Source organism: Filicampus tigris, chromosome 22, assembly GCF_054856515.1.
Source record: "Filicampus tigris isolate MCC_2025a chromosome 22, RoL_Ftig_1.0, whole genome shotgun sequence".
Lineage (NCBI taxonomy): Eukaryota > Metazoa > Chordata > Actinopteri > Syngnathiformes > Syngnathidae > Filicampus > Filicampus tigris.
Window position 1 is genome coordinate 388,838 of NC_141238.1, and position 13,719 is coordinate 402,556.

The window sequence follows — 13,719 nt, forward strand, 5'->3', positions numbered from 1 at the left end:
ATATTTTCGTGATGCACTATATGCCACGACATTTCTGACATTTGTCTTTATTTCTTTTCTTTTTTTTTGGCACCAAACCGCCTTGAAATTCCAGCGCTGCAGCAGCGATTTGTTGTTCCCGGCTTGCGCTCGGCCTCCCCTCTCGCACTCGCTAACGCGCTCCGACAGGGAAAGGTCAGCGCCCGCCGGCTCGCCGCGGCGAGGGCTGAGCTAGGCGGGGGTGGCGGTAAATGGAAGGGCGTCGTCATGGTAACGGCGAGGCCGGCCGCGGTTGCGTTTGGTGCCGGGACTTGAACGGGATCAAAGGCTTTCCCAGCTGGCGGAAACGAGCGTCGTCTGAGCGCGGGGGTGGGGGGTGGGGGGGGGGGAGCGACGTGACACGTTGACGGGTTACGATAGCGGCATAACAGAGGCAAGCTTGAAACGATTGGCAATTGGAGGCTCAAACACCTCTTGCGGATTTGGTCGCAGTGGTTGAGCCCGTGACCGCGCTTGTAAGTCAGAGCGCTCGTATCTCAAAGCCTCTTTGTCCATTGAAACAAATGGAAATGCCCTTCATCCATTTCAGCCTCAAACAAGGAAAAAAGGCACTCGGCAAGACTTTACGAAACTTTACCCTTGCACTTGAAAACTGAAAACGTTACACTTGCCACATCGTTCAATGGAAGACAAAAATTCAAAGAGTTTTTTTTTGGGGGGGGTGGCTTCATTTCCTTCTGGCGCACATGCCACCGCTCCTCAGTAAGCCACACGAATAGCATTCAATCTTTGCTAGGGATAAACAATATATGTCAATAATAATCCAAAGGTTTTTTTTTTTTGGGGGTTGAAAAACCGACGAATGAGCAAAGTGCGCCGGTGCCTCTCCAGTCGCTCGCACCCCCTCCCTGTCTGTCCTGCCATCCTTCACCCGCCCGCTCTCCATTCCGCTCACGTTCAGCCCATTCACGAAAGGAAAAAAAAAAAAAAAAAAAAAAATCCCTCATGTGGTTCTCCTCTCTCTATGTCCTCATTGCCATTCTTCTGGTTGCGAGTACAGAGGCGGGGGAAAAGCACCAAAACACAGCTGAATTATTTAGACTTTCCCGCGCCCGCCCGCCGCACGCCAGAAAACGCTTGACTCGGCACTTTGGAAGAAAGGGCCCCGGGAAGGGCGGGGCGGGGCGGGGCGGGGCGGGCGCCATAAAAATTGCATGAGATACAAGATTCCGCAATCAGCCGGCGATATGAACAATTCATCTTATCTCCGGCACGCACGCACGCAAGCAAAGTAGGCGGGAACGCGGCGACGGCGGGACAAATTCGCCTTCCCATTACGCCGCCGTTCATCCATTGTGGCGCCGATAAGCGGCCTGACCATGTCATTACGGCACGGTAAACAAGCGAGCCGGCGCGCGGGCAGGCCGGAAGGTCAGCCAGACAATCTGGAGGCGGAGGACGCCGGGGCCCCCCCCCCCACCGGAGAGATAAGACGCCGCTTTTCTTCTCCCGCCTCCCCAGCCAAGGACGGACGGACGGACGGACGGCGTGCGCTTGAAACAAAAGCCCGCCGCCGCCGGCGTCTAATCGACTCGTCGGCGCGCCGCGTAATCTTCCCTGGAGGTCACGCGTGGCCAGAGGCTTAACGCAAGAATGGCGGCGGGATCACGGACCATTAGGACGGGAAATTGGGACGACGTTCCCGCCTGACACACACACACACACACACACAATCAGAGCACAGGAAGAAAAGGCTGGACCAAATGTGAATAATCACATTGGAAAAAACGATTAAAAAGTGAAATAATTGGAAACAACTATTGGAAAAAAACCATCCCAAATGGGCAACAAATTCTCACAAGATGGCCCAAATTATGTGGAAGAAAAGGGATGGATGCAAGTGGGGGGACAAATGGATAGTTGGATTTCGGGGTGGACGGTGAATTAAGAAAAACATGAAAAAATGTTAAAATTCGGGGCTGGTTAGCATTTCCTCCTCACAGTGCAGAAATCTGAAGAAAAAAATTCCATAAGACTGTTTTACCGAATTGAAAATAAAAGAGTATAATGATTTGCACCCAACACCTTCAAGCCAAAGCGGGTGAAGTCAGTGCGATGAAAAAGAAAAAGCAGCTGCGCCTTTACCACCGGAGCACAAGTTTGAGTCCCCCGGATCACAAAGTGGTCAAAATAACAAGAAGGCAAAGGCGGCGCGCCGTTTTGCATCAACGTGACGGGCCTGGCGGGGGGGCGCAACACCGCCGATCCATTTGCCGACATTAGCGCAGGCACTTTAATTCGTCGCCTTCCATTAGTCAGGAAAGCGGCCTTGGGCGCTCAATTATCCGTCAGAAAAAGCGAGAGGCGGCGGGACAAACAATAGGCGGCGTCGGAGAGCACGCCGCCGCCTCATTAACGTCGCACTCGGCCCCATTTTTACATCTGACGCGGCGAGGAGGCGGAAGGGAAGCGGGAGGGGGAGGGGGAGGCGGGCGCGCCCCCGCCTCCTTTGTCAACATTCCGACTTCATTAGAATCGTAATGAAGGTCGGCGAGGCGCGACGGAATATTTTGGGGGGCCCGCTCGCGAGTAAATAACGCACAAACAAATCAATTGCAACACGCCCGCTACGGCGCAGCTCCCGCGTTTGCGTCAACGACGACAACAACGCAACGCGCCCGCTTCGGAAATGGCGCCAATCGGGGAGCCGACGCGAACCTTTTAACCGACCCCGGCAAAATTGGGAACGAGGGGCCCCGGCGGGACCGCGGGCGCACCACTTGAACGTCACTACGACTGAATGCCGGCGCTCGGCACCGTAACTGAGCTCCAAAAAAATGCGACTGTGTCGAGTGCGCGCGCGTGTGTGTGTGCGCGCGCGCGTCGCGCTCCGCCGGTGTGACGATGTTGCCGCATGTAGTGAGACTTGCTAATTGGCTCACCTGTCTCTCAGCCATCTGGAGCCTCTCACCCAAAAGAAAAAAGGAAAAGAAAAAGAAAATAAACAACACACATGCGGTTACACAAAAGTGCGTTCATGCTTCTGGAAAGAAAAAAGAAGAAAATGGAATAATACGCTATTTTTCCCACATCAACATTTTGTTGTGATTGCAGCTGCTGTTTCCAAAAAAAAACCCAAAAAAAAAAATGACAACAAACACGATGTGAATTTACATACATATGGATACACGACACATGCATGCGTACAAACATTATGCGTGTGCACACGCATATCCGGAGAACATGAGATTGAGTTTATGAGAATACATTCATTTTAAGGAATATTTTCACTTATCACTTGGATGAGACTACTTAAAAGTTATCATCTCAGGAGGAAAATACAAGATTTTTTTTTGAAATAAAAAAAGCCCATTTTGTGTGTAAACGATTCATTAAAAAGTCATCGAAAGAGAACAAAGTGTTCTAATCTCCTTCGTAAAAATGGAATCAATATTATTTCGGATGTTCTTCAGAGCGACTCTTTTTGGCGAGCTTTATGTTGGGGAAAAAAAAAGCATATTTTGGGGGGGTTGGGTCTCATTTTTCAAAGAAAACGTTGTCATCTCATAACAACGTGAACCATTTTTCAAATCAAATCAAAACGCAAAAAAAAAGAAGGAAGAAGCTCCATGCTGAGAGGAATGACAGCCCACGGCCACAGGGGGCGCCAACGTCAACATCCCGCCCCAAGCCGAAGACACACATGCGCGCGCGCGCGCACGCACCCCCAACGAGGTGGCAGGTGAGTGTCGGGGAACGCGAGGGCGGGCTCACTTGAGTGCGCGATCCGGACCGCTGACCTGGAACTCATTGGCTGCTGAGAGAATCCAAACTATTACACGCGCGCACGCGCGCGCGCACGCACGCACGCACGCACGCACGCACGCACGCACTCGTCTCCGAGGCTTGTTATTATTTGAACGCATCAACAATTCTGACTGGCTCCTTCATTCTTTCATCGCGCACTTGGCATGACAACAGGTGAAGGTTGTCGCCATGGTGATGAGCCAACGTGACCTCAATGTGGGCTCCGGAAATACACAACGCACGCCTCTTCATCCTCCTCATCCTCCTGCGTCGAACCCGAATCGAACCCGCGACCTCTGCAGGCAGCCTAATCGGAATTTTGCCCGGAACCGACGCGGCGCTTCTTCCTCTTCCGGAGTGAGGAAGGATCCTTGAACGCTGCTGAGAACTGCCGCCGCCGCCGCCGCCGTCCTCATGAATAATCATAGGCGGAATACTGGGGGGGGGGCGGGGGGCGGGGGCGGCACGACGCTGGGAACGTCGCTTGTCACACCAGGCAATAAGGGACGCAGCGTACCGGGACGCCACATTGTGCACATCCCTGTAATTATGCTCTCCGCTGTCGGTAAACAGGAAGTGTGTGTATGTGTGTGCGTGCGTGCGCGCGCGCACACACCTGCTCCCAAATAGGAACTTGAAGCTTTCACAGCTCCGTTGTATCGGTTCCACTCGTGCTATTCATACGCTAATCAACACGACCGCGCGTGCGTGTGCGTGAGACGTTCAGCTTGGGCGCCAATTATCAGCAAGAGCGGCTTCAAAGCAATCTCTGACACACGCACGCGCACGCACACACGAGGCGGTGTCCACTTCTGCTCCCGCTTTCCCGGAGAAAAAAAAAAAAAGCTGAAAGGTTGGCGGCCCAAGTTGACTTTTGGCCAGTGGCCAAATTGTCACTCCATCTTGTTTGTTTTCATTTCAAGTCCAAGGATGTGTGAAATTGCTTCAATAAATGAGCACGGATCTGTTTTGTTAACAAGCGAGCCTCCATCCCGCAGCCGCTTTCTTTCTTTTTAAAAAAATTTTTTTTTTTAAGTGTCATGTCAGCAGCAGCGGCGGGCGCACAAAAAAAAATAAATAAATAAATAAATAAAAACATTTGCTCTGGTTGGACAGCAGTCCAAACACGTCTGCGGCGTGCAGCCAGTAAGCACTTGGGGAGTTGCAAAAAAAAAAAAAAATCAAATAAAAAAATAAGAAAGCCATGGAGTGCCTACCTTTGTATCGGTCCGCTGAGGTCGCTGGCGTCCTGCCTGGAACACAAAAAATAAGTACATAAATAAAAACGATTGAACAGAAACAACATGACGCTCACTGGACACTTGATTAGGAACACGCAAACAATGCAGCCTTGAGGAACCACTGGAATTATTTCCCCATGTGAGCACATTGCAAATGCCCTGAATATGTTCCAATAAAAAAAAATAAAAAAAAGACGAAACAATGTGTGTTATTGTTGTTTTTTTAGGAAAACAAAAACAACACTCTCACACTGCGCATTGTAAGAACAAATGAATAAGAAAATGACATTGAGTCAGCCTGTGACTGTCTACAGGTGTTGCACCATCACTGCTGTTCAAATAAGCTTTGCTCGGGAAATCTCCTTTCCCGCTTTTTGGCCTTTTCCGATGCTCGTTAGCACGTCAATGGCATTTTGCTTTGTTTCTTAGCATTCAGCTAAGCTTGAAATACAAAATTGAAGTGAAAATACGGCTTTTTTTTTTTTTTGTTGGGATGGGGGGGCTCTCCATAATGTCCGTTTTGACAAAAGAAAAGTCATCACGCTCGCTTCTCATTGCTCTTTCATGGAACACTTTGGAGTCGAACCCCTCGAATAAGAGGCGGGTTGTGGTTAGCTTAGCACGATTAGCCTCAGCGAGCTCGGTTGCGAGAAAAAGAGACTCGTGCGGTTGTCCAATGGACGCTGGCCAATATGCAAATCAAGACGGCACAACGACGACGTTTGCTCAGCTGCGCCGGAGCCAAAGTTTGGGGGAGGCGTTTCCGGAAAACGGATGCGCGCGCGCGCGCACTCGGGAATGCTAAATTGGTCTCGTTTGTCCTTGGCAAGTGCGGAGACGCTCCTTCCATCCGGCAGCCTTAATTCCCAGCCTGCGCTTTTATCCTCACTTCTTGGTCGTCTTCTTCTGGAGCATGGAAATCAAACGCTCCCTTGGCACACGCGCACCTCCAGAGCTGCACCAAATGAGCGCGGGTTCGACGTCACCCTGCCGAATCAAATAAGAGCGGAACAATGCGCTCATTAACAAGCCACGCCCGCTGGGGGGTGCGCGGCCTCCAGGCGGCAGCCAATCGCGGCGCTCTTTGCATTTCAAAGACGCGCGCTAGCTTGTCCGTTTCATCTCGTCCGTCTTGTTAGCTCGTTACGCCCCCTACTGTACGACTATAGATCTCACTCGTTCGGTGCAATTCCATTATATTTAACTTTGCAGCATGGCAGCATTTGGAAACATCCTCCTTCTCATTTGACGAATTTATGCCAAAAAAAGAAATGAGAAAGCTTCTCCCACCTCCATCGCTGAGCTGCCTGCTCGTCAAAAAGCGTCCAATCGCTGAGCATCTCCTTCCGAACTTTGAGCGGTGTGAAAAAGTGTTGTCGTCTGGCTCGGAAATCAATATGAGGAGCGACGGCTCATCAGATGGCCGAGCGGCAGCGTCCAAATGTCAGCCGCTAATCCCTTCCAAAGTGCGATATTACATTTTCATCCCGGCAGGAAGCGGCGCGGTGGCCCTATGAAGTCTGGGATTTACGTCGCCGGCCGGCGAGCGGCGAGGCAATAAAGTGACGCCGATCAGCTGCGAACGGATATGATCGCAACACGTCACCTTAAAGAGCGGCGCGCCATCCGTCAGCGTGACAAAATGCCGCCGCGCGGCCTTCCTCCCCGCGCCTCACTTAGCCGCGCGCTAAGCGCCCGCGAACGCTATCATTATCCCGCCGCAGTGTTTTTTTTGGGGGGGGGGGGGGGAAATGAGGTAGAAAAAGGCACCCGTCGGCCTCCATTTGTCTCCGCTGCTTTGTCAAATAAAGTGATTGAAGTTAGCCACGGCGGAGGAAAGGAAACATTAGCGCTAAACGCGCGGGCAAATTAGCCGGCGGCGGCGGCGGCGCATGGCTTCATCAATAGCAATTAAGGCAGCCAAGCGGCCCCGATGGAGCGCTGGATTTTCTTGGACTGATGAAGGCAACGCGTGCAACAACAACTTGCCCCCGCGTGCCAGATTAGCACACGATTATTCTTCCTTCCGCTCGCGAGCCGGCCAGATCGCGAGCGCCTTGACTCAAACATCAAATCCATCCGGCCCACGGAAATGAATTGAAATGCCAGAAACAAGCACGAGCCCTTGCTTGTCTTTCAGACGCACTCCCAAAATGTTGGGTTCGTGAGCGTGATGACTTGGGCGCGTCGGCCTCCATCTTGCCAAAAGCGGAGCGAGTCGACTCCATGATTTATTCAAGTGCAGATGTGAAGCTAAATGTCTCTTTCATTTCTCTTGCTTGGCTTTAAACTTGCCTCTCATCCCCTTCAACTCCCCCCACCCCCCGAAAAAAAAAAAAAAAAGAAAAAACCCCAAGAAGCGAATCCTCTGATCCCACTTGGCGTCTCGCTTTCAGTCCAAGTGAACAAGACACAAAGCCACAACACCTGAAAGCGCAGGTGGATCACAGCAAAGCGCGACAGGGCGCGCGCACGCGCGTGCTGGTGCGCGCGCGCCAGTCGCACGCAAAGCGGCGAAACTCGCACTCAGCCTTCGCAGCGCTCCGACGCATGAATATTTCATGTCCTCGATGTTTAAAGCGCATCATTTGCGCGCGAGATCCATAATGCATGTTTTGATCAGTCGACTGCTGGATAGGCCGCGTTGCGTGCGGCGTTCGGCGCATGCACGCTTCAGTCATCCGCGTGCTGCCGCGCGCACGCGCACACGTCTTCAAATTGCATTTCTAATTCACTTGTCATCGTTTGCCTCGATCCGCTGCGCAAACCGCAAGGCGGGGAAACAATCGTGTCAGGTAGGCCGGAACTCCATCGGACGGACTCGCGCGTGTGCGTGACAGAGTACACGCGTGAGTCCATGTTGGTGTTCCTGTGTGTCCGAACATGTGTGAGTGCATGCGTGTACCGAATGTGTGCGCGCACGTTCCTGTGTGTGTGTGTTCTCGTGTGCGCGCGAGATAAGCCCGATCTGCTGGTGTTAAGGCTGCCGATAAAGCGAGAGCGGCGGCGGAGGAGGAGATAGCGAGCGAGCGGGAGGAAGAGGAGGAAGAGGAGGAAGAGGAGGCGGCCTCCTCGGGAGGCCTCCACGGCAGCACCCCGGACGATTTTGTTCTCACAATAAAAATAGAAATCACACAAGGATGGAGATGATTTCCCGCTTCGACTCGAGCAACGGGCCCGACGCACAAGCGCCCGGGGAGACAAAAACACACTCCACAGACACACCACGCGTGTGTTCCCGGGTGCGCGTGTTCTTGTGCCTGCGTGTTTGTGCCACTTCTTGTGCGCCCGAGTCTCTTCTTCCCTGCTATGCGTGCGCGGTCGCGTGCTTGCGCGCGCGCGCGGAATCCCCCCCGAGGCAAAGGCCACTTGCGTAATTGAGGGAAGTCGCGACTCTGTGATAGATGCAAGCCGACAAGTCTGCGCGTGCGCGCGGCGTAATGACCCCCCAAGGGAGAGGTGCCGGTCTGAGCACCCCACTGTCAACTACGAGGAGGGATGAAGGGCGAGGAAGAGGAGCGAGGGAGGGAGGGAGGGAGGGAGGGAGGGAGGCCAAGGTGGCAGCTGCCGTCTCGTCGGCAAAGTAATTGGCCGAGCGCGCGGCGGTCATTAGTGGCGTCCCACCTGGCGCTGGCGTCGCTGCGGCGGGGGGGGGCTTCCCGGCCTGCGCCACTCACAAATCGAGGCGTGTCGCCGGCAAATGGCACTTGACAGCTTGACTGACAGCGGCGGACGGCACATTGGCGCATGGAAATATGAAAAATAATAAGCCGCCGTCTTGCGGCCGCCGGACTGACAGGCGAGGAAAAGCCACCGCTCGCTCGCCCGCTCGCCCGCTCGCGTTTCAGCACAACTGACAGGTAAAGCAGGAGAGCGAGCCGTCAGCTGACCGCTCACGTGACCAGCCATTCGGAGCTCATGGCAGATGCTTTTTCCGCTATGATCGGTCAAAGGTCAAACAGTCGTCGGACCATTGTCATTTACTTACTTTGCACTCAACAAACCAGGGAAACAACGAAAAGCAACACTAAAACGAATCAAAACGCAACTAGAGCAAAGCATTTGCAAACATGAATAACAAAAGGACTAAACTTGCCAAACGAAACTTCATAAAAAGCAACTGTGCCCTCCGCGCAAGTATTGCCCGCATTGGCATGAGCGCTGGTGACCCATCCGACGCAACGCGACTCAAGTATCGGGACGAGTCCCCGGGACTTTCAGAGCCAGGCTTCTTTTGCCGCCCCCCCCCCCCGAGCGCATTCGGACCGCGGCAGAGCGTCGGGAAAACGGGTGGCGGGAAAAGCCAACGAGCGGGCCGACAACAAAGGCGACAAGTGGCGGAGGAGAGCGAGCGCGGGGGGGGGGGGGAATTCAATATATTTTTAATCTCCGAGATGTAATCAGATTACACGTCTGCCAGGAGCGACGTATTTCATAAGGAATAAGTAGTTTGGAGGCGGGAAAGGGGGGCCGCGAGGGGGGGGGCAAGAGCACGGACGAGGCATTTTGGCGGCGTGATGTACATCCAGCCTGACACATTGTAATAAATGCACCGGGAGGCGCCGGCAGAAACACAATGCCGTGTAATCATTTTACGGCGACAAACCGGAATTCCAATGGCGTCCCATGTGAGCTCCGCCACGGGAAAATTGAATTAAGCGCAAAGCCAGGGAGGAGGAGGAGGAGGGAGAACAGAATATCCGTTCGGAGCGCTTTGGTTTTGGCACAGCTTGCCGGTCTCGCGGGACGGCTCGCTTTTCAGCAGCTGTCGGCTAACGGCGACGTTACCAAACGTTCACACGCGTTGCTCCTGACGACTGAATAACCGGCAAGTGGAAACGGAAAAGTTAGCAGGTGATATGTACCGGCTAGAAGACAAAAACTCGGCGCTACAAGGGAACAAGGAGTTACGAGCTAGCGTCTGAACAGCGACAAACTCGATATGACTCCAAATCATCGTTTTACTTTCACGTCAAACGGTCAACGCTCTTCCATTGCGGTCGCTCGGAACGAGGCCCCTTGCAGGGTTTGTCCACTGGAGGGCGCTCCGACTACATTCGGTCCAACGGGCGTGCGGACGGACCCCTCGCCACAATGACGCCACCTCGCCAGCATTTTGGGACATGGAAATTCGCCTCTTTTGTAAAGTTCATTCAATACAAAAGGGCAAAGATTTGGGACACTTTGAAAGTGTTGTTGTCAGCGTTAAAAAAAGAAGTCTGCTCATTCATTGTCTTTTTTTCAACTTCGTCGTTTACCCAATTCTTTTCCCCCCTGTCAAATGTCAGCATTGGCATCATTGGCCTCCCCCGAAAAATCGAAACTATGAGCTATGAGTTCCTAGCTGTGAAGCGTTCGGGGCCATCTGATGATTTCTCGCCAAATGGGACGGACGGAATGGAGGACACCAAGCGTCTTTCAAGTGTCGTGTCCCGAGATTCGAGCGCCTGACTGCAAGTGGAACGCTTGAAGCCGCTTTATCGCAGGTGCAAAAACGCGCACGCTAATCAGCCAGGCTTCCATCATCTTTCCCCTTTTTCGCCGATTTTGCCCCCGTCGGAAGTGGTTAATCCCAAATTCCTTCCCGGTGTTTGGCCCGGAAGTCCACTCAATCTACCCAGCGGGATGAAGCGGCTTAATCTTTTTATCTCGGTCGAGGCAGTTGGCCGTCAAGTCCCAAAGATCACGCGCGCAGTCTGCGAGTCAAGATTAGCGTCCGGCGGGCTTTCCGGGGTGGCCGCCAGACGGAAGCGGGAAGACGCCACCGGCGCCAGATAACCGCCACCGTTGTCGGGGGCATTCCGCGGAGACGGCGCCACGCCGAGTCCGCCGCGTCGCCGCGGCTGTCAATCATTTGGTGTGACGGCGCTGACGAGGAGGCGGCAATTTGCATAATTAGCCGTCTGGAGTGCAAAAGGCCTTGACAAAAAGCGGGCGGGCGGAAGAATTCACAACGTTGGCGACAATTCTCAAAACAAGTCGCTCGGAAGACATTGTCATATGGATATGAATATGAAATTAAAAAATGTATTCAGAAGAATGAATTGCCTGCCCCTTTAAGTTTTTATCCAAACATTGAAATAAACGTTTTCTCATAAAAAAAAAAAAAAAAAAAGTGACATTGCACTTTTGTTACATTTTGGTCTTTAATAAAAAAAAATAAAAAGGTTTTGTGGGCGTCAAAGTGTCGATCCATGCTAATCTATTTTTCTTGCCGGAATAATCCTTCATCTGCAAGCGCTGCGTCGCTATGGCAACCCAGCTCTTTTTTTTTTTTTTTAAGTCCTCCTGTTTAACGTCATTCAAGTCGTCCTCGAAGCCGATGACGGCACGGCTCAAAAAGTCAACGGCTGGGCGGGAGACGCATAAACGAGCTCGGGTTGGGGGAAGGTCGGTGGGGGTTTGAATTCCGAGACGGGAAACGCGAGAATCACATTAGGATGATCTTGTTTCACTTTGTCCTGATTCAGCAGCAGCGTGACGGCTGGGGGAGAAAAAAAAAAAAAAAAAAAATGCTTTCCACATTCCCAAGTAGGACGCAGAACCTTCTGGGGCACTTTTTTTTGCAATCCGGCGTATCCGTTCTTGATTATCTATTTGGATGACTTTTTTTTCCGGAGGATTCTTACATAGTGGAGCGGACGATATATGAAGCGTTGAAACGATTCATCCAATATTAGTGAGTGACTGCAGAGGGATTTTCACATCACGGGCTATCGAGTCGACGAAAAAGTCCACTTGAAATGCCGATATCATGTTTAGCGAGAGGAAATCTTTTCGTACGAAAGCAAAGCGGTGGAATGGGAACTTGTTTGTTTTGTTTTTTTTTTCCCCCACAAGAGCGTGTACTTGTGCTTAAGCGTGCGTACTTTTGGCCAGGCCCGCAGCAAGACGGCAGCACTCCAACACTGGAGTGCGGCTTCATTAGCACAGCGAGAACGCTTCTGGCTCAAAAAGCTGATTTACGACCCGGCGCCTCGCCTCGCTCGGACGTAAACATTTGAGAGGCCGCACCTGCGCGCATCCTTCAGCCGATGATGATTTATTCACACACAGCAAAAGAGGGAGCAAATCGCATGATGGCCACTCTGGCACGCTGCTCCAAAATACCAAACCTGGACAGGTGCGACGTATGCCGCGCTAACTTTAGCCCAGCGTCCCCTTCGACAAGCCGACCACATTCCCGCAGCGGTCCAACGACGTCTAAATCCCTGACGGATTGAAGCAAAATTTGGACTAGAGGAAATGTGCGGAAGGATCGAGCGCACGTGCAGTACCACATTGCGCCACAGCATGGCGGGGCAGCACTGAGCTGGACTGGAGTGCATTTTGCTGTCGAAATTGTCTTTTGTTGTATGTGTCGCTGCTCCGCGTGTGTGTGTGTCCGTTATATGCCGGCACTAAGATACTAAATTGTCACTTTTGGTACACAAACACACACAGTCCAAACTAATGCATACTTAGTATCTCATTAGCATATCTTCACCTCATTCCAAATCGATTCTCGCCACGTACTTTTGCTTACATCTCGTCTTGTGCACAAAATCACTCGTATTGTTTTGTTGCTCACTCGGCATTGCGGACGTTTTGGCGAGGCGCTGACATTTTCTTTGTTTTCGCGGCTGGCTTCGCGGGTCTCCCGTGATGTGGCATTTCCCCGCCCCCCCCGGCGCACGCTACTCACTCATCTCATTTGCACGGCCGACACTCGATCACACGTGAATCTCATTAGCGCCGACAACAATCCTGCCGTCTTTGTTTCCCGCGGCCGGTCGAGGTTACCGGCTGTGAGCTTCACCTTGGGACCGGGATTAGATTATATTCAAAACATAGCGACAGAATATTTATCTCTCTATACAATATATCTACCGTATATCTATCTACATCTCTCTAGCTCTACATTTTTTTTTTCAGCATGAGCATTCCCAGACAACTATTTAGCAAGCCGTTGAGCTCCTTCGGTTTGACATCTTCCACGTGGGTGTTTCTTTTTCGGGCTAAAATTCCAACGCGGCTGGAATGGCCTCGTGCTCATTTTCTACAGCATATTCACGCATGCGCGTTTGTTATTTGGGAGCTACAATGTCCTCACGCTTGACCGCAGCGCCCCCTAGTGCTTCGGCATGCGCACGGCACATTGAAAAGGCTGATTTTGAAAAGGCTCAAATGTCAGTGTGGTTGATTCCAGCTCGCCGATTGTTCCTTTCATTCCCATGACGCGTCATACGGGATCGTCTACTTAAGAAAATCGCCAAGTGTCAGGTGGCAATTGGCAGGAAGCCGGATAAGGAGAAGTGGGACGCTTGACGACAAAGAGCCCACTCAAGTTTTTTTTTTTTTTTTTTTTTTTTTTAACGCCACTTAACAGGTGTCACTTCTCACCGCGCCGCCTTCTCGCGGAATCTTCCGCAACGGCGCCGGCCGAGGAGCGCTTATCGAGCGAGGCGACGCTCGGGAGACGGCGGGGCGTGCCGAGCGGCCTCCCGCGGGACGCGTGTCCAATTACAGCCGAAAATGAGGCCCCGGATTGCGGCCGGCCGGGGAAAGAGCGGCGTGATGATGGAATAAACGGGCAGGGTGGAAGCGGGGCTGGGGGGCTCCAAGCACATGAGGAGCACTTGGAATTAATGGGCCGGGAGGATGGAGCGGGATTCCCGGGGGCGCCCGAGAGCTTCCCGTCCATTGCGGCGAC

General features: G+C 52.5%; 1 protein-coding gene across 1 annotated transcript in view; it reads right to left on the bottom strand.

Annotated features, from left to right (window-relative positions):
- celf2 (cugbp, Elav-like family member 2) overlaps positions 1-13,719 on the bottom strand; it is a 141,754-nt gene that overhangs the window by 48,069 nt on the left and 79,966 nt on the right. The window contains 1 exon segment of the mRNA XM_086022874.1: positions 5,004-5,039. Coding sequence (XP_085879000.1) covers positions 5,004-5,039 — 36 coding nt within the window.